Source organism: Trematomus bernacchii, unplaced genomic scaffold (assembly GCF_902827165.1).
Source record: "Trematomus bernacchii unplaced genomic scaffold, fTreBer1.1, whole genome shotgun sequence".
Classification (NCBI taxonomy): domain Eukaryota; kingdom Metazoa; phylum Chordata; class Actinopteri; order Perciformes; family Nototheniidae; genus Trematomus; species Trematomus bernacchii.
The window spans coordinates 5,059,973-5,086,383 of NW_022987705.1; the positions used below are offsets into that span (position 1 = coordinate 5,059,973).

General features: G+C 40.2%; 1 protein-coding gene across 1 annotated transcript; it reads left to right on the forward strand.

The window, feature by feature from the left end:
- The first annotated feature begins 60 nt into the window (after positions 1 to 60).
- On the forward strand, positions 61 to 21,454 carry LOC117490327 (complement factor B-like). Its single transcript, XM_034140033.1, has 18 exons — positions 61 to 139; positions 2,775 to 2,981; positions 3,062 to 3,247; positions 3,342 to 3,518; positions 4,316 to 4,402; positions 4,650 to 4,789; positions 6,510 to 6,657; positions 6,764 to 6,892; positions 7,440 to 7,550; positions 8,052 to 8,186; positions 8,877 to 8,989; positions 9,820 to 9,955; positions 10,142 to 10,280; positions 10,919 to 10,995; positions 12,858 to 12,958; positions 13,084 to 13,213; positions 20,744 to 20,793; positions 20,946 to 21,454. The coding sequence occupies exons 1-18, from the start codon at positions 82 to 84 to the stop codon at positions 21,123 to 21,125; spliced, it is 2,304 nt and encodes a 767-aa protein (XP_033995924.1). The 5' UTR covers positions 61 to 81; the 3' UTR covers positions 21,126 to 21,454.
- Positions 21,455 to 26,411: the final 4,957 nt, after the last annotated feature.

Sequence of the window (26,411 nt, forward strand, 5' to 3'; positions counted from 1 at the left end):
TCCCCTGATATTTTAAAAATAAATCAACAGTTCCTGTAAAATCCTTTCATTGTATTAGATTGTTCTGGTTCAAGGTTCATCATGGGATTTGCAGTCCACTGCAGTTGGCTTGCTGCACTTTCATGTCTCCACTTTTTCGGTGAGCTGCTTTTATTTCAAAAGATACATATTTTACATGTTATAATGTGTTTCCAAATGAAAAAAAATATTTAAAATAACTTTCAAATCCAGCTGAGCTTAGAGGTTTTTAAAAACATTGAGAGTGAAACAATTATTCACAACTGAGTTAAACAATTCCATGTATTTGATCCACAGCTAAAGGTTCAAAATAACAATAATGAATATGGTAATTTGAAATGTAATACTACGGCCAACAGTTATCAAAGTATAGTGTTGTAGTGATCACTTAATAATACACTGGTTTACATAATTCAATCATGGAACTACAGGTTGGGGGTATTGTTCCGCACGGACACTAATGCTAACTGTACCTCCGGGGTATCCTCATCTCAATACCCCTCCTCGACTCCTCCTTTCCCTCACTCGCGTCCCTTCCTTGCGTCTTAGCTCCGCCTCCGTAAGAGGGCGTCTTAATAGCTATGTTTTAGTGACGTTCAAGATCATTAAACTGTTAGTATAACCTTCAGAAATGAATTGCACATAATAATTCCCACGGAGCTGTGAGCACTTATACATTTATGTGACGCTTTTCCACTCATTCTTCCAGTTCTCCGTTTTCCTCTCTCGAAATCGACCAGCTGTGAAGGGGCTTTTATACGCGAGTAGTGAAAACAGTTCCGCGTAGTCTGCTCTCGTGTATCCTCGCTTTCGTCTCCTCCCGCACCCCTCCTCCCTCACCCCTCCTCGACTCCTCCGTGTGCATTTCAGCTATTGGGACGTCCTTCAACATGGCGTGTCTTGATCGATTTCCGGGTCAAGTCCCGGAGGAGGGGAAGAGAGGAGTCGAGGAGGGGTATTGAGACGAGCCTTGGGTGTTTCTCAATCGAGAGTAAAGCTGCTCCAGAGCCACTATTTTAAGCATACTACGTCATCGAGTGCCTCCGAAGTACTGTTCCAATGTCCAGCATACTTGGAATTCTACCGAGCCCGACGTACTTCGTCGCGAGAAATTTCGAGGCTGCACATGTGTAGACTCCGCGGTCTTAAAATCCCCACAATGCTTTGTGCACAGACCAATTTCCCCAAATCTGTGGAGGAAAATGTAAGGCGGGCCTCTCATATGACGCACACCTGCACACTTGCTAGCCTGTTCCACTCTTTGTTTTCCGAATGCCAGGAAGTATTCTTGCCTCGCTTCTGAAGCAAGACGCTCGGAAGACATGTGCTACCAAGCAAGCGTACTCGAGATTGAGAAACACCCACTGTAGGCTCGTCTCAATACCCCTCCTCGACTCCTCTCTTCCCCTCCTCCGGGACTTGACCCGGAAACGATCAAGACACGCCATTTTGAAGGACGTCCCAATAGCTGAAATGCACACGGAGGAGTCGAGGAGGGGTGAGGGAGGAGAGATAGGAGTCGAAGGCGGTGCATCGAAGGTACGAAGTTAGCTTTAATGAGCAGCAGAAACGCACATGTTGTCGGGTTGCAGCCCGGGAAGACAAGAGAAAGCGAAAGGAAGGAGGACACAGTATATACCCCGGAGGTACAGTAAGCATTACGGCCCGTCCACACAGCAGCGTTAAAAAAATCTTCCAACGCTTCTGCCCATTCACTTTGAATGGGGTGACGTCACTTTGCCTCACTTTTCGCCGAACTGCATTGTGGGAAGCAGAGCGGAGATTTCCAGGCATCGGCTTCAAAAGTTGAGCAATGTTCAACTTTTGAAGCTGAGGTGGAAGCGTCAGCCAATCAAATCCCGTTTATGCAAATCTGACAGTTCAAGCGCTAGCCAATCAAACCGCGTGTAAGCTGGGAGAGACATACCGCAGGTCATTTCCTCATCTTCCAAAAAATGGAGGAGAAATTAATTATAGCGATAGGGAATCACCCGGTGCTTTATGACCAGTCCGAGGACATCCCAATTAATACCTGAGGACTCCTCTGTCCTCGCGTCACCTCCTCGTGTCTCTCGCTCGCATCTTACGGAGGCGGAGCTAAGACGCAAGGAAGGGACGCGAGTGAGGGAAAGGAGGAGTCGAGGAGGGGTATTGAGATGAGGCTTGTGTCCTCCTTCCTTTCTCTTTCTCTTCTCTACTCGGACTGCAAGCCAGCAACATGGCCTTTTCTGCTCCTCAATAAAGTTCCCTTTTGCACCTTCGATGCACCGCCTCCGACTCCTATCTCTCGGCAGTACAGTGTCAACAAACATGTCACCTGATATTTTGTACGCTTTCTGAAATGGGTGGAAATGTTGCTGCCAGCTTATTTTTCTACATTTAATGTAATTGAATGTCCTACTGCATGATGTGCTGTTCATAGTGTCAAGTTGATACAGTTTAAATATGTTTTCACTAAAGCATCAACATAAATTAGTATGTGAAGAGAAATGTAAATAAAACAGCTCGTAGCCTTTCTTAAGACCACTCGTATATACTTTTAATCCGTTCAGAAACACATTTTAAAGCGAGAGAGCGATGTGAAGTTTTACACTTCGAGATTTAATGTTTTACACCTACGTGGTATTACCGATGCAGCTTGTGAAAACATTGGTTAATGTCTTACAGTACATGGCTCTGGAGGGAGTCATGCACGGTAAATCGAAGTAAATAGTACGGCTCCATGCCAAACATTTTTTTTTTTCTCTTTTTTTCAGGAGGCCAGGTTTGTTGTAATTGCACAGAGGAGAACATGGAAATAGAAGGAGGTCATTACACACTGACCAAGCAGCTGCAGAAAGGGAGCTTGTTGATCTACCACTGTTCCGAGGGCTACTACCCGTACCCCGTTATGACCCGCCTGTGCCAGCATAATGGCAGCTGGAGAATGGCGCCCAGGAGATTCACTCCTCAGAGATGCAGGGGTCAGTGATGTGATGCTGCTGTTTCTCACTCCTGCTCAGACTCTACTTGATAACTCTGATTATTTCGTTTTGTTTTGCAGTTGTTGAATGCCCCGACCCAAATGTGATGGAGTATGGAGAAGTCTTCCCACCCCAAGATAAGTACTTTGTGAACAATGTGACCACGTATGAGTGCTACTCTGGATACACAATGCGAGGCTCAGCCAGACGTGTGTGCTTACCAAATGGGAAGTGGAGCGGCTCCACTCCCATCTGTAGCCGGAAATGTAAGTCCTGAACAGACATCTACTGCTCATTGGGTTGTTTCCTCACGGGTTGAATGTTTTATTACTTATCTTCTGTTTTTTTTTTTTACCACAGCAGGACACAATTGTGCTGATCCTGGTATCCCAGCTGGCGCTTCAAGAGCAGGGAACAGATTTGGAATTGTCGAGACGGTGAAATACAGCTGCAACAGCAACCTGTTTTTGGTTGGGTCCAGTGAGCGAGTTTGTTTGGCGAATGGCCAGTGGAGTGGCAAAGAGCCAGCGTGCTACTGTAAGACAGAAACCTACAAACTGAGATCTTCATTTGTACTGAATCTAACAGAAACTGTACTTTAATACTGCATTGTATATGCAACATTCAAGAAGCCATGACTTAACTTCAAATCCATTTACACAGGTTTATGCCCTTAAAACTAAAAAATGTGGATTAATGTGCAATTTTGATTTACCAATCACTGTGATTGGAACTGATGAGTCAGTCTCTGAGGTAAACAATAAGTTATCTGTATGCTTACATGAAATATTGAAAGTCACCTCATGTCCACACGAAGATGTTCAAACCTGCACCTGAGATTATCAACATGTGAAGCACAAAAATACGACATAACAGCTTCAACGCACTTTGTTGAAGCAAATATTTAGCTAGTTCTGGGTGTATATATTTTTTTGCATATTTCCTGTTTTTCTCTTTTTGGCCCGTCCCTTAGCCTATGACGTGCAATGTGTTGGATTGTTAGCCAATAGAAGCGTGAGTGTTACATAGTGATGTCACTATGTTACGTAAGTAAACAAAGGAATCCAATGGATGCATTTAAGGCATGTGGGAGAGAAACTCCCTCTGGGGGGAACTTTGGGATTTTAGCCTTTGCAGACCATTTGCACAAAAACCTATATAACATACTACAGGAAAGGGAAAACCCCAGAACGCATAATAGGGACCCTTTAAACTACTGAAGACTGAACCCCAGTCTCTATGGTGATAGGCGAGCACTTTTACCTGCTTTGTTCAAAACATCACTTCACTTTGTAACAATTATTACAATCATCTGTTTAATTTGCTTCTTGCAGACAAACACACCTATGACACTTCATTGGAGGTTTCACAGGCATTTGGCAGCTCTATCAGGGAGAGCCTCACCACTTTAGAGTCTCTCAGTAAGTACCTCAGCTAAATATGATAATTAACATTATTTCAAAGCTATGCTAGATGAGGTGTTCTGCTATTATAGCATTATTTTGTTAATAATAATAAGGTATAAGCTCCATCAAAACGTAAATGTCTGTAATACCTTTGTTTAACAATCTAACACTGTCTTCCATTTAACTATAGATGTAGGAATTAATAAATATGATGGTGGCAGATTGTTTGTATGGCACAATAACAGCCTTTCTTGTGGTTTAGATGACACACAGGCGGGGAAAACAATCAGGATCTCCAAAAATGGGACGCTGAATATTTATATAGCAGTCGATATTTCTGAGAGCATCGAGGAGAAGGATGTCACAAAGGCGAAAGACGCCATCATAACACTGATCAAAAAGGTAAGAAACAAACATCCGTCCACTTGATTTAAAACAAATGTGTTTTATTCATAATGATATTGTGACAGTATGTGTTAAAAGTCAGAATCAATATAGATGTTTTAAAAAAATGCATCATCTGCAGGAAACAGCGTCTGAGGGCTTCTTAATATTTAATAAACTATGAATGTTTCATATCCATGTAACGGGAAGAAACTCAGCTAACTGATGATATGAACCATTTTTAGCAAAAAAAAACACAAGACTAACGCTGAGCCTCTGAATTAGCCCTGAGCAAAAAAATGCTAACGCCGTTAGCACAGAACTCACGGTATAAAACCCTTATTACTTCTCGTAAATGCAAATCCAACCCATCGATTAGCATCGTGAGATTACACAGATTCGATAGGTATCTGTATCATCACTCCATGATCAGAACTCGCGACATGAGAAACCAAAACAGACATCACACCACGTAGCATTAGGTAGCCAACACGGCAATATGTCTTACCTTTGGTGTTGTCTGATCAAAAGTTGTCTTCAATGGCATTAAAACGATAAAAAACGCTGCTGAAGGTTAATCCATAGGTTAATCCAATGTGTCTGTGTCACTTTGAAATGATTTCTGATAATCCATCAGCAATAAACCTAGTTTTAAGTTTTCAGATTTCAGAGCGTAAAATAGGTTTCGCTTTTGGGCAAACTGCGTGCGCATAGCCCCCACTTCTCAATGGTAACGTTGGTGTGTATGTGGAAATTCCCCTTCGATTATATTGGCTCTAACGGTTCAAAAGAGATGTCAATCATCAAAATCGACCAATGGGTTCCAGAGAAATGGCAAAAACGCCCATTTCCACCCAAATGACCCCAAAGGTGGAGTATATTTTTCTAAACCTCTCTAAAAAGGTGAAATGTCACTTGTTTTGCATCAATCTTGATACAGGGTACTTATTATATGTTGTACTTTGGATTCCTAAAGCTTTTAGTCTACTAACCCATCATCCAAGGGTGGTTTTCACTATAAGTAAAAAATAATCTTTGGACGGACACTATAATTTACATTTTTTTACTATGTTCAATCTGAATGTTCTTTAAAATAAAAATACATTTATATTGATTCTGACTTTTCTACATCCAACTCACAGGTTTATCATTACTTGGAGAAACAAGATTATTAATTTTCCCCTTTTAGAAGTGTAGTTATGGTGATTTGTTCTGGAAATGTCATTTTCAAGCCTGAGACCTGGAAAACAGGCTTGGGGCTTAACAGGTTAATACTATGTGGGATAGTCGATTTAATTACATTTAAAATCGCAACCTGTATCATATTTCTGGTGTGAGATATATGAAGCCTCTTACATTTTCTGACACACACTTAGAAGCACATTTGGCACAGTGCCCACATCACATGTACAAACATTATGCCTCCCCATTTGGCTTCCATCACAACAGCCCATTAGCAGTAAATTTCATTATCAATTACACATCATAATCTTGACTGATGCTCCTTGGCGCGAGTCCCTTGGCTTGCTGTCAGTGCACACTACGGGATTCTCACTGCTGATAAATGAATCAATTACTCAACAAAATACCAACCATAAGCACTTTCATACATAAAGACGTGTACAGTAACAGATATAACATATTTCACAGCTGTTTGAAAAGTTGTTTATAAAGTTGTGTACAAAATGTATACAACACTGAAGATTGTTTTGACCTGATTTGCTTTTTGTCTCCACAGATTGCCTCCTTTACCGTGGATCCAAACTATGAAATTGTCTTTTTCTCCTCTGACTTGTATGAAGTTGTCAACATTCTTGATTTTTTCGGGGGGAAAAAAGTTGAACTAAACACCATCATTAAAATAATGGAAGATTTCCAAGTCGGCCGTGAGTAAAGTGATTGTAAATATGAGCATATATCAAAATACTGTTATGATACACAGCTTGACATGTATGTTTTCTTGTTTGTGTGTGTTTGTCTTTTGACTCAAAGAAAAGAACACAGGAACAGATCTGAACCTCATATTCAAGAAATTCGAGCAACAAATGGCTGTTATAAAGATACGAGTGGGAAAAGAGCAATTTAAAGAACATCGCCACGTCTTCATCTTATTTACAGACGGTATTTCCAGCTACTTGGTATATTTAATTGTGTAGGGATGAACATTTGCTAGCTTGCTAAGAGTTGGATGAGAAGATTTATTCTACTCTAATATATAATGCAACCTTCTCAACTAATACTTAGCAAGAAAGTAAATTAGTTTCTATCCCAAAATAGCTAATTCCTTTAATGTTCATCAATTCAACACTTAAAAAGGACATATTATGCTCATTTTCAGGTTCATATTTTTATTTTGTGCCCCAGTCTGCTTTGATTGGTTAGCTGGCTCTGTGGGGGAGTGTGTGGGGGACAAACTTCCTCTGGAGGGAACTTTGGGATTTTAGCCTTTGCAGACCCTTTACACGCACTACAGGAATAAGAAAACCCCAATAAGCATAATAAGGCCTCTTAAACTTTGTTCCTACTACTGCAAAACAAGACTTGATAGGCAATCAAATCAGCACTAATTTAAAAATAAAAGATTCTATGCATTCCTATAAGATCATGAAGCTAAATAGAGTAAAAAAAAAATTAAGCGCTGTACTTCCTCTGGTTTCTTTCATTACAGGTGCGTATAATATGGGCGGATCTCCTAAACCCACAGTGGCCAGAATAAAAAATATGGTATACATGAACCCCACTGTTGAACAGGAGGCTCAATCAAGGGAGGAATATCTGGGTGAGTTGCATTTTAAAACATCTAGCCACACACATGCTATATTGTCAGTAACATTTATTGATATATGATAACCCAGTGCTGGAATATAACAGAGGACATGAACTAAAGTACAGAACTTTTTAAGGTTTGCTCCATTACATCTCAGAGGGACATATTGTGCTTTTTACTCCACTACATTTATTTGACACTTGTAGTACGTTTTGCACAATAACATGATGTGTTAATATGAAATTTGCTCCACATTAAAGAATCAAAGCAAAACTATATGACATTATATAATAATTAAACACTTTTAAAAGAGCCATTCTGCACTATTAGTACTTTTACTTTTGATACTTTACAGTAAGTACATATTGTTGATAATACTTTAGTTTTACTTCGACTAAGACATTTTAACGTGTAACGTGAGTACTACTTCTTCCCTCACTGATGACGCCTAACACAAATGTTTTAATTTACATTGTTCTTTTATTTTTCATGCTACGTTTTACTCTGTTACAGACATTTATATTTTTGGGATTGGAAATGAAATCTTTGATGACGACCTGCAGCTCCTCGTAACAGGGCTTGGCGGAAAGCACTACTTCCGAATGAAGGACATTGAAGACTTACAAGAGACCTTTGATGCAATAATTGGTAAGTTATCTTTGAAGAAGGTTGAAGGAACATCGTAAAACATGAATTAAATGTATATTTGTTCAACATCTATGTATCTCTACCCTCTCATTTGACATAAAGGAGATATATCAAAATATATATATATTTTTTATTAACATTGTTCTCTTGTTTCCTTAAGTACTTAAGAGCAGGCAGAAGAACCATCACTCTTGATCTGTGCCTATATATGATACGTAGCTCGACACAGCTGATGTTGCTCATTGATTTTGCTTCACCCACTACATATTTACAGTGGTGGAAACTCACAAAGTACATTTAATCAAGTACTGTACTTAAAGGGGCCCTATTATGCTCATTTTCAGGGTCATATTTGTATTTTGTGTCTCTACTGTGACATGTCTATATGCTTTAATGTTCTAAAAGCTCTTTCATTTTCTCATACTGCCTGTGCTGCAGCACCTCTTTTCACCCTCTGTCTGAAACCAGAGCCCAGTCTGCTCTGATTGGTTATTTTACAGCAGTTGTGACTTTTTAGGTGCATATTTTTTATACAAAATTATATCAACTGATTAATTATTATATATTATAATGGACGGAGATACCCGACAGTATTTCTAGATCGCTGTTTTATTAGTTTTACTCAAGTATAACATCTGAGTACTTGTTCCACCTCTGTATATTTACCATAAATGTATTTTTATTTTCTAGATGAAGAAGAGGTTAAGGGTCTGTGTGGTCTTCACAAGGAGTATGAAATGTTTGGAAATGCACAAGAAGCAGCAAGGAAAAAGTATCCATGGTGGGCGTTCATTACTATCCAGGTGAATTTTCACTGCATGTTACCATAGCAAACAATAACATTAGGGCATTAGCCTTTTCCTCCCACTAAGTAAAAATAAAATAAAAAGGGAACGGCGGGTGGGGGGGATTTTTGTTGAATGATATCGTTCATGTTCAAATAAGTATAGCGTTTTGTATTCTGCTTTTGTTTAAAAATATATATGGACATAATACATTCCAAGTGTAAATATACATGTATATATATTATAGATGTTGTATTTGTACAAATTAATATTAAAGGTAGGGTAGGTAAGTTTGAGAAACCGGCTCGAGATCGCTAGAATTTGAAAATACACAACCGGAGAAAATCTGCCCCTTCCTTACAGAGCCCCTCCTCCAACACACACGAACGCGCACATGACCAATGAGGGCACGAGATAAGTTTGTGCACAGATGGAAGGCTGACAGGCAGGTAGGCCATCCAGTTATTTTAGCCGGGCCGGCTAAAATGATTGGTCGTACTTTTTACAGTACTACGGCTTCCACAGATGACATTTTTTTATGGATTTTTTGTCAAAGCACTTAAGATATTCATTGCTATCGGGATGTTAAGAGCATTCCATGGAATATAACAAAAAGTGTATCTCGAGCCGGTTTCTCAAACTTACCTACCCTACCTTTAAGGTACTCGGCTTAGTCAATCCCAATAAAGCTTGACCTACAGATGTAGAATTACATAAAAAACAACCCATATCGAAAGATATCAGTCGATTAAATTGAAAAGCATTTGTGCAGCCACCACGTTGTCCATGTTTTTGTTGTTTTTTACACTAAACTATAATAAACATTAATTGTCCTTTTCAATATTAAGAATGATGAAGGCAAATCAAGGAGCTGCATCGGCTCTCTGGTGAACCCTTACTTTGTCTTGACCGCCGCTCACTGCTTCAAATTTGGAGATGAACAGAAGCACGTCAAAGTTGAAATTGATGATGGACAGGGCAGAGGTAATGATAATCGTTTATTTAATGTCTGTATGGTTACTCATGGCTCTTTTATTATCACACTCACTTATCTGATTTAATGATGCTTTAGCAGTTTACAAAAATAAGTGTAAAAGTCTTCAGTTTTTGACTCTCTAACTAAATGTATCGTGTATCTACTACTCATACTTGACTGTGTGTCTTTTACAGTGAAACAAGTGAAAAACTTCATAATCCACCCAAAGTACAACATTAACGGTAAAGTGAAAGAAGGCGTGTTGGAGTTTTATGACTATGATGTGGCTCTCATCCAACTGGAGGAGTATGTTCAAATCTCCAGTTCTGTGAGGTGAGACCCTAAATACCGTCTTTCACCGTACACTTGGATTTCATGTTGCATTCACTGTCCTGCCCGTGTTTTTTAAATGTCCCATGTCTTGGCCATTTCTACTGATCATAATTCCATTGTTGAGGTCTACTAGAATATATTTACATTGTTCAATGTTCCAAAATCACATTGGTTTTCTCATACAGCATCTCTGTATAGTATGTGTATTCACTCTCTGTCCTACACGCCTTGTTGGAGCTCCTCCAACAAGGCGTGTGTGTGTGTGCGGAGCTCCGCGGATTGGTCCATTTGGACGTAGTGATGTCAATATGCCCCGGAAGAAATAAATGGAAAAAGAAAAATCTCCAACGAGGCTTTCTGGGGAAGCATAGACAGGTCTTTTCTGTGTTAGAGTTTTACTCGCTACAGGGTGTACTTTGAGGGTTTGTGACTTTGCAGACCGTTTACATGCAGAACAAGCTACATAACACACAAGGGGACGGGTAATAACCAGAAAAGCATATGATGGGACCTTTAAAATAAATTGGTAAAATTGGTACATTTGGAATAGGCTTACTGCATTTTTTGAAATATATATTCTGTATCAGAAGTTTGTAAAAACATCCTCTCCATGTTGCACTGTTTTTGTTGTCGTTCAGACCTATTTGCATACCTTGCACCCAGGAGACCAGTGACGCTCTGCAACTGGTTGGAGTATCCACCTGCAAGCAGCAAGGTGAAGTAACCAACATGCTGTAACAAGATAAAGGCATAACTTCCTGTGTAAATGCATTTGACTTTTTCTATGTACCAAAATGTACCGTTCGCTATAGGCCTTTCACCCCTTAGTTATTGTTGCAATGTGAAGAAAACAGTGGCAGAATTTCTACCTAAAGAATTATGTTTGAAACGTTGGGTTATTTCAGACAGAGGTAAAACAGAAACAAATGTAGGCTTTCTATTTATATCAGGCAGCTGTCAATACTGTTAAAATACCAACACTTGTTAGCAGTTAGCTTTACTGTAGCTAACTAGCTAATTAAGCTAATAACACCAACATGCAGTCCTTAGATGACCTTTTGAATGTTTCCAGCTCACCACAAAATCAAAAGTAAATATTGGTACTCTTACCAGAAGTGCAATTGCTCAATTTGGATTGTTTTGTGTGTGTGTTGCAGAGTGTTTGAGGTATCAGACTCTGGTCCATGAGCAGTTTAATGATTCCTTCTGCAGAGTGAACTGTTGTCAGGTGTAGTTTGGTAGAAAGAAAACAATCCTAAATGAAACCACTCACAACAAAATATGTGGATTATAGTTTAAGTAAACAGGCTATATTCCTTTATATGGACATTGTTGTTTAGTTTTCAAGTTTATTTTTTAGCTTTGAGCACCAAAAGAGTGCCATCTAGTTCCCTTTATGGCGCATTTCCACTACAGGGCCTCGCTCGGCCTCACTCGGTATGGCTAGGCCTCGTTAGGCCTTGTTAGGACTGGCTCACTTTATGCTGCGTTTCCATTACAGTTTAGTAGCTGGGGCAGTAACTATAGTAACGCAGTGTAGGCGGAGCAGTGACGTCATCTTCAATGCGAACCACAGAAAAACAACATCAGCCGTTAGCTGTTAGCACTCAAGCTCACAGCTCCTCATATCTGTTCAGAAACTAGACAAAAGTTAAACAAGTACAAACCACAGACTGTCTGTGTCATGGCGAATACAGTCGCTGGTTTATTTATGTCTGTATAGGCCGTTGTTGTGATTGTGGACTGTCGGAGCATATACTGCGTTAGCTTAGCCGATCTCCATTTAGAAAACACACATTTTAAAAGGTTTTTTGCCTGCCGTCTATCTGCAGACTTGTCAAAGCATTAATTCATGGTTTTTACTAACCGGTATCAGTATGTTGTTACTTTGGCATCATTTTGAAACGTGTATTACAATTAAATCAAATTACAGTCAAATATGTTCATTTTGTTAGTAGCCCCCTTGCCAGCGATTCTCTCTCTAGTTTAGCAAACTCAGCCCGACTCAGCCTGGTTGTTGGCCCGGAAAGAACCTCGATTTTATGGGGCCAGAAAAACTGTGAAATTGTCCCCGCTAGCCGGTACTACGCCAAGTGGAAACGCAACCAAAAACGGGCCGGGCACGGCACGGCACGCTTAAAGCGAGCTCCGCGCTGTAGTGGAAATGCGCCATTATATTCAGTGAAGGCAGCCATCTTGACAACTTAAAACACTTTAGATTGATAAATTGCACGACATGTTAGAGGAAAATATGTCTTTATTTTTTAATTTTGGGGTGTTACAAATGTCTTTCCCGAGAAAAAAAAAAGCATTCCCACCATTGAGTGCTTGAAAGTAACAGCACTTCTCTTGCAATGCAGTGTAGAGGTAAATTGTCCTAGTCCTAAAAAACAAATGATCTGATTGGCGTTATATTCTAACATTAAAAAAAATGTATACCATTTTTTTCCCCCACTCATAAAATATGTCATACAGTCATCCCCTGTCAATTGAGTTGCCTTGCAGTTCAGATAAAAATATCCACAGTCTCAGCTTCACTTTAATGTCCTGTACTGTTTTTGTGTTTTCTTAATACAGAGGAGCTGCTGCTAAAAAATGATCTTGAAAGAGTCAGTTTCCTGACCAAGAGAGGAAGCTCGGTTGAGGAAAAAGATGCCCACGCTAAGCTTGGTGGGAATGTGAGTTTACTGAGCTGGGTTGTGCTTTATGTGTGCGTATATGTGAGCTTTTATTTCATTACTTACTCTAAACCTTCAAGTCACTTTGAGCTGTGGTTTTACTCTACTCTTAATAACCAATGCAGAGAGTGGATTGCATCAAGCATGCACTGGAGGTACCTAACATAACAGCGACTGATCCAAAGGTTGCCGTGACGGATAACTTCCTGTGCACTGGAGGTCTGACTCCTTTCAGGGATCATGTGGCATGTAAAGGTGTGTTTCTTCTATTACAATTTATTTCCCTGCTTTGATGGGAGCTGCTAGTTATCCCAAAAAACATAATAGGGCCTCTTCAAGCTCTTCTCATCAACGCACAGTAACTTTGAATTGCACCCAGACCAACCCGGTATCACGGCAAGACGTGAACATGTGACGATTTACCATGCTGGGAGACGTGAAGATGTCACGATTTCGTCCCTTCAAACGTGACAATTACACGGTATTGTTAACATGGCCCAGCCAGTGGAGAAATACCCGGAAATGCCAAGCAAATCCTCTACCCCGACGGTCGGTTGTTATTGTCAATATTAATATAATAATGATTTATTTTTTAATAGTCACACTCGATTTCGCCGATTTTATTGTTGCCCCAGCTGGTCGACACCTCTTTTAGCAGAAACAAAGCCTACATTAATGTATTAAATCGATGTTAATCCATGTGTGTCGTTGTAAAATTAACGGAAAGTGACGTTGTGCGATTGCGTTGCCAGGCAACAGCTTGCGTTCATGTTAATTTACAAACTCTTTAACTAGAACCGTAGTTATATTTCATTTTTTTTAGAAGGCCTCACGAAATACTTTAATGTAAATTACAATTTAAATGTGAAGGAATGTGTGTATAACAAAATACATCCGTCATAAACATCCGGAATCCGGAAACAGACGTAGGCAAGATCCTCAGCTCGGTGATTGGATGGTTTAGTCGCAATGCACGTTGGGATATGGTGTTTATGCGATGTGAAATCCGAAAACATTTTTTAAAAATAAAATAATACTTTATTCCGAGTGTGCTTGCTTTTCTCTTTGAAAGTCATCACATAACGGCATTGTAATACACGGTTCGGCTGCATTAAATATTACATATCTGCCGTAGTTCTCTATTTATAGAGCCCTGATGAGAAGACTTCTAGACAAACAGTAAGAACTGCCGCCAAAATGGAAAACGTGACGTGGATCATAAATATATCAGCAATTAAACAACATCTTACATTTCTTTTCACACAATACGTCTCCTTGATCCAATTGGTAGATAGGCTGTATTTACACCATAACGGTGCACAGCTGATAGAAAGGGACACCTCGTGGTTAAAGCACGTTATTATTATTATTAGATATTAATAGGAGTGTAGGTGCCATAATGCTACTTAACCCAAGTTCATTATTTGTATTATTATTTGTTTACGTCACTTTTATTTGTTTGTTGAGCACTTCCGGTAATTGTCACATGGGTGTGGTTTGTCTATTTAAGTCACCTGTTTCATGTCGAGTGCGGATGACAGAGGGTGAGCTTGTGCTGTCATTTTTTCTGTTGACCGTTTTGTCCATGTTATGATTTTGTTTATTAAATATCCCAAAAACTATCTTGCTTCACTATGGACTTTCTCTTCGAAAACGCGTCACAGTTTATAGCCAAGTTTAGACTCTCGGCGACTCAAACGCAACTGGGGATTGAGCCGCCACATTAAGTCAACAGAAAAAACGGTGATTCGCATCAGAGACTGAACTGGACGGACCGACCGGCTTCCTAAGCTTACGGATCGCTTGGACGCCTCGGATAACGGACTTAACATTCTGTACCTTTGGAACCTTCGGACCGTTTTTCCCTAATCGATATGGATTGGAGTAGCCACGAGGACTCACTGATGGACACTCATTGACTGCAGCGCACAACAAGCTGAAAGCGGTAGGCACGATTATATCCTTTCTTGTGTATTTTTGCTGGACACAGTTTGGGAAGCGTGACCGTTTGTCCATTGGGGACTTTGGCTTTTGTTGTGCGCTTGTTGTGCCGTGAGCGGCGGTTGCGTGTGCTTGTTATGCCGTGAGCGGCGGAAGTTTTCGAATTGTTTGTTTTGCTGTGGCGGGCGGGCCCCGCTGGTTTAAGTTTCATACCAGTGAACACTGTCGTGCTACTTTAAATGCTAAGGCACCACACATATTGCATCAAATATGAGTGACACAAACGATGGAATGGAAAAAAGGACTGTCAAGCTTACTAGTAAAGCCTTGGCTTGCAAAATCGAACAACTGCAAAAAGAATGTCAGTCAAACGTGCAGAAGATTAAAGGACGCACACAGGAAATCAAACATCTAATGAAAAATGATGAAAATGCAAAGGATGTTAAACTCAAACTGGACAAATTAATTCATCAATATGAAAATGCAAAAACAGCACATGAATCAGTTATTATGTTGCTTTCCGAAGACGACCTGGAAATACAAAATAACTGGTTTCAACAAATAACAAAACATAACAATGATTTTATGGAGGATGTACGACAATGGCTCTTGGAAACTGGGAGGAGGCCCTTTCTGCAAACAGGTCATGTGACTGTCAATGAACCAATCGCTGCAAACACAGATATTCCTCTCATTCTACCAGACAAGGCACCTGCCAATGTAAAGGAGCAATTCGAACACACTGAGGCTCAGCAGGACGTTCTCTTTCCCCCGTCAAACATGAAGGCTACATCATGCACACAAGATTATATACAACCTGGTGACAGCATATCAAACATTGGTAGCAGAAAAAGCAGGCAAAGCTCAAGAGTTTCCAGCACCGCATCTGCACACATAAAAGCTGAGGCCGAAGTGGCAGCCATGAAAGTACTCCAAAAACTCCTAAAGGACAAACATGTCCTGGAAGCACAGGAGCAGGAATTGAGGAGGAAAAAGGAGCAAATGGAATTGGAAGGAAACATTGCTGCCACCATTGCAAAAATGAAAGTGTTAGCAGCCCCCAGGGGATCAGCTAATTGTTCTATATCATCCAATGGCATGCAGTCATATTTTGAAACGGGACAAAGGGAAATACAGTTTGTACCATTAAAACAACCAATCATAACCACCACAGACAGAGCTGTCACTAACATTGATACAGCTCCCCTAACACCCAATGCAGGCATCAGGAATCTAGATGAAAATCTACATGTAACATCTCCAGATCCAGTAACTGCCACAAGCAACAGTGACAAGTGCAATATATTTTCAGTCATGGAAAAACAAAATGAAATAACCGCTTTATTAATCCAGCAACAGTGTCTATCATCCATGCCCAAGAAAGACATTCCAGTGTTTAATGGTGACCCACTTCAGTACCAAACATTTGTGAGATCTTTCGAATTCAATATTGAAAGCAAAAACAATAAACCCAGAGACTGCCTCTACTACCTGGAGCAATATACAACAGGACTGCCCAGAGACCTTGTACGGAGTTGCCAACATATGGCCTCAGACAGTGGATTCAGCAAGGCCAAATGGTTACTACAACAGAACTTTGGCAATGAACATAAAATTGCTACAGCATACATGGAAAGAGCTCTTTCATGGCCATTAATAAGGGCTGAGGACACAAGGGCTCTACAGGCATACACGGTCTACCTTAGAGGATGTTGCAATGCGATGGAAGATGTCAACTACATGTTTGAGCTCAATATTCCAGCAAACATGCTCGCCATTTTAAAGAAACTTCCATATAGGCTGAGGGATTTATGGAGAACTGTAGCATGTGACATCCAGGAAAAACACCACCAAAGAGCTGCCTTCAAGGATATTGTGGAATTCCTTGAAAGGCAAGTAAAAATTGCTACAGATCCCATATTTGGGGACATTAAAGACCCCCCTCCCGTAAGCAAAGACATGAGAAGGCCACAGCCTCATCCAAGTGGAAGCATCTTTGCAACCAACGTGAAGGTTACAGAAAATAAATATGACAGAAGCACTGTAGAAAACTGCTTGTATTGTAGATGTGAACATGCTCTGGAGATGTGTCCACAGTTAGGAAGGAGGACACATCATGAAAAAATCACATTTCTTAAAGAAAATGGTCTTTGTTTTGGCTGCCTGTGGAAAGGACACATAAGTAGAGACTGCAGGAAATGAATGAGGTGCAACATATGCAATCTAAATCATCCCGAAATGTTGCACATCCACCAACAAAGGAAGGAAATGGAAAACGAGCAGGAGGAAATGGAAGAAGCATCTGCAAACACTGCTGAAGCCTCAATTCAGACAGGTGGCCTTACTGGGGCCGGTGAAGATGGTTGCAAACTCTCCATAGTACCAGTCCAAGTTAAAGCCAAAAAGGGGAACACAACAGTGCATACCTATGCATTTCTTGACCCAGGCAGCACTGCTTCGTTTTGCACATTAGGCCTTATGAACAAACTTAACCTCCAAGGAAGAAGGTCAAACATTCTGCTGAGAACTATGGGTCAAAGGAAGGTCGTTGAAACCAGCATTGTGTCAGGCCTAGAGGTTGCTCGACTGCATAACAGCAACTTTTGTGATCTCCCCGGCATATACACTCAGAAGACTATGCCTGTGCACAAAGGAAACATTCCACGTCAAACCGACATCAATCAATGGTTGCATTTGAGGGATGTTTGTCTACCTGAAATTGACGCTGAAATTGAGTTGCTGATTGGTTCAGATGTTCCAAAAGCCCTTGAACCAATTGATGTAATCAGGAGTGTGGGGGATGGACCGTATGCCGTGAAAACCATGCTCGGATGGACAGTTAGTGGACCATTAGGAGGATGTCCTGATGATACTCGGGACAAAACTTCATTAAGTGTAAACATGGCCGAAGCGCTGGTCTTATCTGCTTTCAGCGGAGAGGAGATGGACACTGAACAGGCAGAAAAGAAGGGTGATAGGAAAGAGAAAGGGGCCCAGAAGAGCAAGAGAATTATCCGTGCTCCCATTGACAGTGAAGACAGTGAGCCTGAGCAAGAGAAAGGTGGAGAAATAGAGGAGGAACAAAAGAATGAGGTGAGGAAGGAAGCTAAATCGATGAAGGAACATAAGAAGAGAAGGAAGAGGGAAGCTAAAGAGAGAGGGCAGCTTGAAAAACAAATTGCCAGTCAACGGCTGAAGGTACACGGATTAATGAGCCAAATGTCAAACCTGAAATGTGAACTTTCACAAGAAGAAGAAGCGTATAAGGCTCTTGAAATCCAGATGAACACTCAAAAAGCACCAGGAATGGAAGCAGAAAAACATGTTATCAAAGAGGAACTACAAGATATTAAATTGCAAGCGAAACCAACGAGGAAGAAGAATAAGACAGGTTTACACTTCCGGCTGCCATCTTAGTTTGGAACAAGTCAAATTGAGAGACGTTTGAAACTCCTCCTTTTCTCTTTTTTCCAGCTTAATGAAATGTTGGTGTGAATATGGAAATAGTGTCAATATATAGAAGCCAACGATTACAGAGTCTAAAAAGCCACAGAGGAAAAGAGGATTGAGATCCCTCGGATGGAGAACATGGTGGCAAACAAGAAGAAAAGGGACTCGTACGTATGCTTCGGATCAAGACCAAGACTGATTTCTTGAGCAGACCAATTAACGAAGTTAGCCTTCTTCAGGAGGCAGAGGACTTTTTCCAAGTCTAAACGGACTATTTTTTGTCTTTTTTTATTTTATTTTTTGTCTCCTGCCCCCTGCCCCCTGCACACACACAAACCACACTAAGCATTTTTACTGATACTGATTAGTGAGTAAAGATCACTTTTCCAAAAAGACTGCAATATATGAACTCTGAACAAAAAGAATTCAAGAAAGAGATCTGGACGTATATTGTGTGTATTGTCATTTATTATAGTGTAATTATAATTTTGTGAAATGATAATTAGGGGCCGGTATTGTAGGTGCCATAATGCTACTTAACCCAAGTTCATTATTTGTATTATTTGTTTACGTCACTTTTATTTGTTTGTTGAGCACTTCCGGTAATTGTCACATGGGTGTGGTTTGTCTATTTAAGTCACCTGTTTCATGTCGAGTGCGGATGACAGAGGGTGAGCTTGTGCTGTCATTTTTTCTGTTGACCGTTTTATCCATGTTATGATTTTGTTTATTAAATATCCCAAAAACTATCTTGCTTCACTATGGACTTTCTCTTTGAAAACGCGTCACAGTTTATAGCCAAGTTTAGCCTCTCGGCGACTCAAACGCAACTGGGGATTGAGCCGCCACAAGGAGGATGTGCAAAACAGACAAACTAATAAGGCTTTATATAACATTAAAGAATACTTTAGGTTAAGGTCTTCTTTTGAATAAGAAAAAAGCTTTGGGGGTATCTACAGATAAATATTAAGCCTGACAAAGTACTTAACGTCTAATATATTGCTTTCCTGCAATGTCAACTATGTTGAAGCACTTATTTTAACTGATATTATACATATGTATTATACTCTTATAAGATGTATGTAGATAGTATAAGAAATGTGCAGAATATGACAGTTTAATGGTGGAGGTATACACACATATTGATAGATGTCTTGTAATGCACTGTTGAGGAACCTGCGACCCAAGTTTTTCATTCATTGCATAACTACACCGTAGTTGTGTATAATATATGTCAATAAACCTTAGAAAATCTTGAAATCTTGAAAGGGATGTGCAAAATAGTCATTATATACAGTCTAATAATAAAAATAATAAAATTCAATAACGGGCTTTAACCACTAGGTGTCCCTTTCTATCAGCTGTGCACCGTTATGGTGTAAATACAGCCTATCTACCAATTGGATCAAATATAAAAGTCAGCCGAATTAGTGTTGATACTGCAAGGAGACGTATTGTGTGAAAAGAAATGTAAGATGTTTAATTGCTGATATATTTATGATCCACGTCACGTTTTCAGTTTTGGCGGCAGTTCTTCCTGTTTGTCCAGAAGTCTTCTCATCAGGGCTCTATAAATACAGAACTACGGCAGATATGCAATATTTAATGCAGCCGAACCGTGTATTACAATGCCGTTATGTGATGACTTTCAAAGAGAAAAGCAAGCACACTCGGAATGAAGTATTTTATTTTTAAAAAATGTTTTCAGATTTCACATCACATAAACACCATATCCCAACGTGCATTGCGGCTAAACCATCCAATCACCGAGCTGAGGATCTTGCCTACGTCTGTTTCCGGATTCCGGATGTTTATGACGGATGTATTTTGTTATACACACATTCCTTCACATTTAAATTTAAATTTACATTAAAGTATTTTGTGAGGCCTTCTAAAATGTTTTTAAATATAACTACGGTTCTATTTCAAGAGTTTGTCAATTAACATGAACGCAAGCTGTTGTCTGGCAACGCAATCACACAACGTCACGTCCGTTAATTTTACATTAACATCGATTTAATACATTAATGTAGCCTTTGTTTCTGCTAAAAGAGGTGTCGACCAGCTGGGGCAACAATAAAATCGGCGAAATCGAGTGTGACTATTAAAAAATAAATCATTATTATATTAATATTGACAATAACAACCGACCGTCGGGGTAGAGGATTTGCTTGGCATTTCCGGGTATTTCTCCACTGGCTGGGCCATGTTAACAATACCGTGTAACTGTCACATTTGAAGGGACGAAATCGTGACATCTTCACGTCTCCCAGCATGGTAAATCGTCACATGTTCACGTCTTGCAGTGATACCGGGTTGACCCAGACACAGTAGTTAAGCAACTTCTTTAGCCTTTTGGGCCTCACTAATCAATTAACATTATTGTTGTGACAGGTGACTCAGGGGGAGCTGTGTTCAAGAACTATGAGCATCGTACAATACAGGTACAGTCACGTCTTTGTTGTGTGTGTATCCAACACTTTTTAACAAAAAGCACCAAAAGTTATGGCAAATGAAAAAATGAAACTCCATGTTAAACACTGAGGTAACAACATTTGAGTTCATGTTAACTGTCTAAAGTGAATTTCTCTCACAGGTTGCGCTGTTCAGCTGGGGAACGAAGGATCTGTGCGGGTCGGGGGGCGGTATCGTCGAGTCGGATCGGACCTCCAGAGATTTTCACATTAATCTTTTCCGAGTTGTCGATTTCCTCAAAGAAATCCTTGGAAATGACGAACAGGATGAATACTCAACACTTGAGTTTTTGAAGGACTAAAATGTATTTGCATACTGTAATCAGTTTTGCCATTTCAGTAATATGTTTTGTTTATCCTGTTTGTTCAAACACCCTGGTTTATGTGATTTAATCTTTTTTTTCAGATTGTGCCTTCAAAATTAAAAATATATAATATTCAGTTAACCTTTTCTTATCAAAAGCTACAAATAAAAATACATACACGCACTCGCTTATTATGTGTATAATTGCACAATTACAGTCGCTCAATTAGTGATTAGTTATGCTGATCTGTACCCTGTCATCATTATTCAATATCGTCATGGTCAACCAGGATGTAAATCAGTTAATAAACTATAAATCACTATAAACCTGTCTTGATTTTTTTTGAAGAGATCCCCTGGATCTGGGATTATAGTCTTTACAGTGAAACAACTTAAATGTCTATCTGTGCCATAATGTTTATAACATGATAGCCACCCATTAAATATGCTAACTGTTAGGCCATCATGCCCAATATAAGCAGGCAATATTGAGTATTTATAATATTTTGTTTTACAGCCCACAAACAAACGAGGCCACTGCATTACCAATGATTTGTTGTCAAAACAAGTTTATGGCTTCAAATCAAATGTTATTGTAATGTGTAACGATGATCTGTTGACCATTACGCTGTCAGGCCTTGCCTTAGTGGAAATGTACATTTAGCAATCTTATTTACAAGCCAATTGCATATTGGCTAAATGTCCAAACAACCAAACAACAGTGGTGAATATTCAACATCAATGTTTGGTTTCTCTGACATGGTGAAATGCCTACCTTTGTATGGGATTAGTTTTGTATCATAAAGATAAAGCAACACTTTCTCAGAATAAAGCAAAACTATGAGTTTAAAAGAAAAAAAAACTGTGTCAAGCAAAATAAAATACATTTCAAAAATAAAGCTATAAGTTGCAAACAAATCATTTGTGTAATCATGTAAACTATAAGTATTTTTTCTTTGTTTTAACATAGGTTTTTGTTTGCAGTTCTTGTTTCTTCTTTCTCAATGATCAGACTTTTGCTCTCGCTGCAGCTTTCTCATTTGCGCTCCTTCAATTTTTGTTTGAGATTCTGACACAAACCTCCCAGGTGGGCGGGACTTTTCAGGGGTGTGTCCCCATTGGCTACTCAGTTTTTGAGTGACAGCCCAGTCCTCCAGCGATTGTACAGTGCAGGCAGCTGCGGTGCGGTAGCTGAGCGTGGATAGAACACCTCCAGAAGAACCAGCATTTCAATTATTATAATACTACAAGTGAAAATATATGTAAGTATTGATCATTTGTGTTGTTTGTGCTGTACTATACGTGTGTTTCTTTATTGTGTTAAAGGTAGGGTAGGTAAGTTTGAGAAACCGGCTCGAGATACACTTTTTGTTATATTCCATGGAATGCTCTTAACATCCCGATAGCAATGAATATCTTAAAGCTCCCATGTCATGCTTTTCCGGTTATTACCCGTCCCCTTGTGTGTTATGAAGGTTTTTATGCATGTAAACGGTGTGCAGAGTCAAAACCCTCAAAGTACACCCTGTAGCGAGTAAAACTCTAACACAGAAAATACCTCCCCAAAACGCCTCGTTGGAGATACGTCACTGCCCATTTGATTCTTCCGGGTACCGCCTGATGTCATGCGGTACCCGGAACGAAATGGACCAATCCCGAAGAGCTATGGCCACACCAGCAGCGGCGTGTTCCTCCTCCAGAGGTTCGAAGAACCGGCATTTCACAGACGAAAGCTTCCAAAACATTGCCCAGTTTGAGGCCGGATATGCACAGCTTGTTTGGACCGTTTGGAGCAGGGGAAGATCTGGGTATACAACCTGTAAGTTTGCATTGTTATTTGTGTATTTAACAAACAAGACTGTTTAAATGTGTAAACTGTGTTGGACTGCTAAGCCATTGACACAGTGCTAACTGTGCTAACTAAGTTGCTAGAGTTTCCATATATCAACTCTAATATCAGCAGATGGCCTTGCATACATGTATCTCATAGCAGGAGAATGTCTGCATTCACACACAAAATACCTATTGACAGTATACTCCGGGTGATTTGCCGGTCAGTCGAAACGTAATTACATTATAGCTGGCGTAGCGATCTAACACACGGAGCTAGAGCTAGTTTCGGTCAGAAAAACATTTTTGTGATGCTACGTTGCTAGCGTTTAAATATATCAACTACAATGTCAGCAGATGGCCTTACATGTTTGTCATGGCAGGAGAATGTCTGCAGTCACACACACGGAATACTCATACAGTATACTGTACTGTGATTTACCGTACATTGTGACCGTACATATACTGCATGTAGCTAACGAGGCTAGCTGTATGCTAGCGCAAAACAATGTATTCATGCAAGTTACATTGTATGACCGAACGTAGCAGAATACCCGTATACGATTGCAATTATAAACACGTTATTGCTAGCCTAATATGAACCACTAGCTTTTGTTCATAGTAGTTTTATTACACTGCATTATAGTTGCCTTTCCTCCAAGCTAACGTTCATATCGTGTTAGCTACCAAGGTAAACAAAGCTAGGTTAGCATATTAGCAGGCAAGCTGTTCATTACACAACTACTACTAACGAATCTAAAACAACTAAGTTTCTCTAATATTTTGTGATTTGCATTTGATTTCGTCCAGCCAGATCCTGGCGGACAATCCATGACGGGGAAGGGATTCTACTACTACTGAGGGTGCTAAAAGGCACCGCACCGACTGTGCGCAGGCAAGATGCGAGGAGGAGGAATGGATGATATACCGTGTGTATATATGTATATTTATGTTCATTTTGTACATTTCTAAAAATAAAGTTTAATGGAAATACTTAGTAGGCCTATCCTTTCTTCGATGAATTCATATATAGCAAACCATGATTTGATTTCTCATCAAACAGTAGTAGTTTATAACGGGTAAAAATAACTTACTCTTTGTTATGAGAGTCGCTCGTAGGCCACAACGGAAAGACAAGGAGACATACACGAGTTTACAAAACCACGGCACATTTATTGTAGTAAATGCAGAGACAGGTGGTCGAGGGGAGAGGGTCGCTCAGTTCGTCCTTCTGCAGCCGCTTTGGAGAGAGACTCCGGGCCGCTGGGATTAATAGCACCGGCTACGGAGGTGTCCGTGATCGCGCTGATTACCCTCTTCAGCTCCACCCCACCGTAAGACAAAGGCCCTGAGGCCGTCACACTCTTCTATAACAACAGTTAAAAATATATATGTATATAAAATATACCGCTGTACCGACGCCATGATAAGACTGATGTTACGCTGAGAGCAGCCGGGAAAAGCACTGACATGGGCGCAGCCTCTCTGGTGGTTGACTAATCAGAACGAGTGGCCGAGCTGACCAATCGGAGCACACTAGGCTCACAGGGAGGGGGGGGGCAAGAGCTCCAACGAGTCGTTTAGTGGAGAAAGTGAATACTGCTGAATACACATGCTTGACAGAGATGCTGTATACGAAACCAATGTGAGTTTGGAAAATTGCACAGTATAAATCTATTTTAGTATACCTCAACAATGTAATTATGATCAGTGGAAATGGCCATGACATGGGCCCTTTAAGTGCTTTGACAAAAAATCCATAAAAAAATGTCATCTGTGGAAGCCGTAGTACTGTAAAAAGCACGACCAATCATTTTATCCGGCCCGGCTAAAATAACTGGATGGCCTACCTGCCTGTCAGCCTTCCATCTATGCACAAACTTATCTCGTGCCCTCAGTGGTCATGTGCGCGTTCGTGTGTGTTGGAGGAGGGGCTCTGTAAGGAAGTGGCAGATTTTTTCCGGTTGTGTATTTTCAAATTCTAGCGCACTCGAGCTGGTTTCTCCAAAATTACCTACCCCACCTTTAAAGGAACAGTGAACATTAATCATGTCTGTGAAATCTGACATCACGTCACAAGATGGCACTGTTGGACTGCAATCTGTGAGAGAAAAAAGGATTACCATTCACACGGCCAAAGGATTGGAATTGTTTATTGTAAACTGTCAAAAAGCAAGAAACTTCAAATACAAACAAGTTAAGAAGTTAATGGAAAGACTTGGAGAACATAAAATGGCAGACTTGCCCTTGGAAAGGATTCTACCAGATACGCCTCCCTTCACAAATACAGGAGTAGACTACTTCGGTCCTATTGAGATCAAGAGAGGACGAAGTCTTGTCAAAAGATATGGCGTAATCTTCACTTGCATGGCAAGCAGAGCAGTACATCTTGAAGTTGCATACACACTTGACACAGACTCCTGCATCCATGCACTATGACGATTTATTTGTCGGCGAGGTCAAGTTTCCTTTTTAAGATCAGACAATGGCACACATTTTGTCAGAGCAAATAGAGAGCTAAGAGAAGCACTCAATGGTTTCAATCAAGACAGAATTCAGAGTGCTGTGCTTCAGCGAGGAATAAGGTGGTATTTTAACCCCCCAGCAGGATCCCATCATGGCGGTGTTTGGGAACGATTGATCCGCATGGTTCGAAATGTGCTGCGTTCTATTCTAAAACAACAAGTTCTGGACGACGAAGGATTGCAAACCTTTCTTTGTGAAGTGTAAGCGATTCTGAATGTTCGACCAATTACAAAATCTTCTGATCATCCGATGGACCTGGAGGCTCTCACCCCTAACCATCTTCTTCTGATGAAAACCAAGCCGAAACTACCATCTGGACTCTTTGCAAAGGAGGACTTGTACATCAAACGCAGATGGAGACAAGTGCAATATATGGCAGATCTCTTTTGGAAAAGGTGGACACAGGAATACTTGCCTCTAATCCAAAATAGACAACGGTGGTTAAAGGAAAAAATAAGCTTTGCTCCAGGTGACATTGTTGTAGTGGCTGATTCCACTGCTCCACGTGGCTCCTGGTTAATGGGCAGAATACTGGAGACAAGACCAGATGCACAAGGTCTTGTGCGCACAGTTCGACTTCAAACTAAGAGCAACATCTTAGTGAGACCAATAACGAAGATATGTCTGCTCCAGGAAGCTGAGACATGAATACCACAAAGACTGGTTACCTTTAAAATAAGGGAGAAGAAAAGAAACTGAATAATCATTAGGAATTAAATAACAACACATAGAACACACCATTTTCATAGCTCCTTTATTATTTATTGGTAATTGTTTTTTGTTTTACACTAAAGCCAATTAGGGGCCGGTGTGTAGGAGCCATTTTATGGGTGTTGTTGGTATCTCAGTTTATTTAATTTATATGTATAGTGCAATATTATTTTTGAACACTTGGTGGCGGGGTTTAGCTGCACCGGGTGTATAAAAG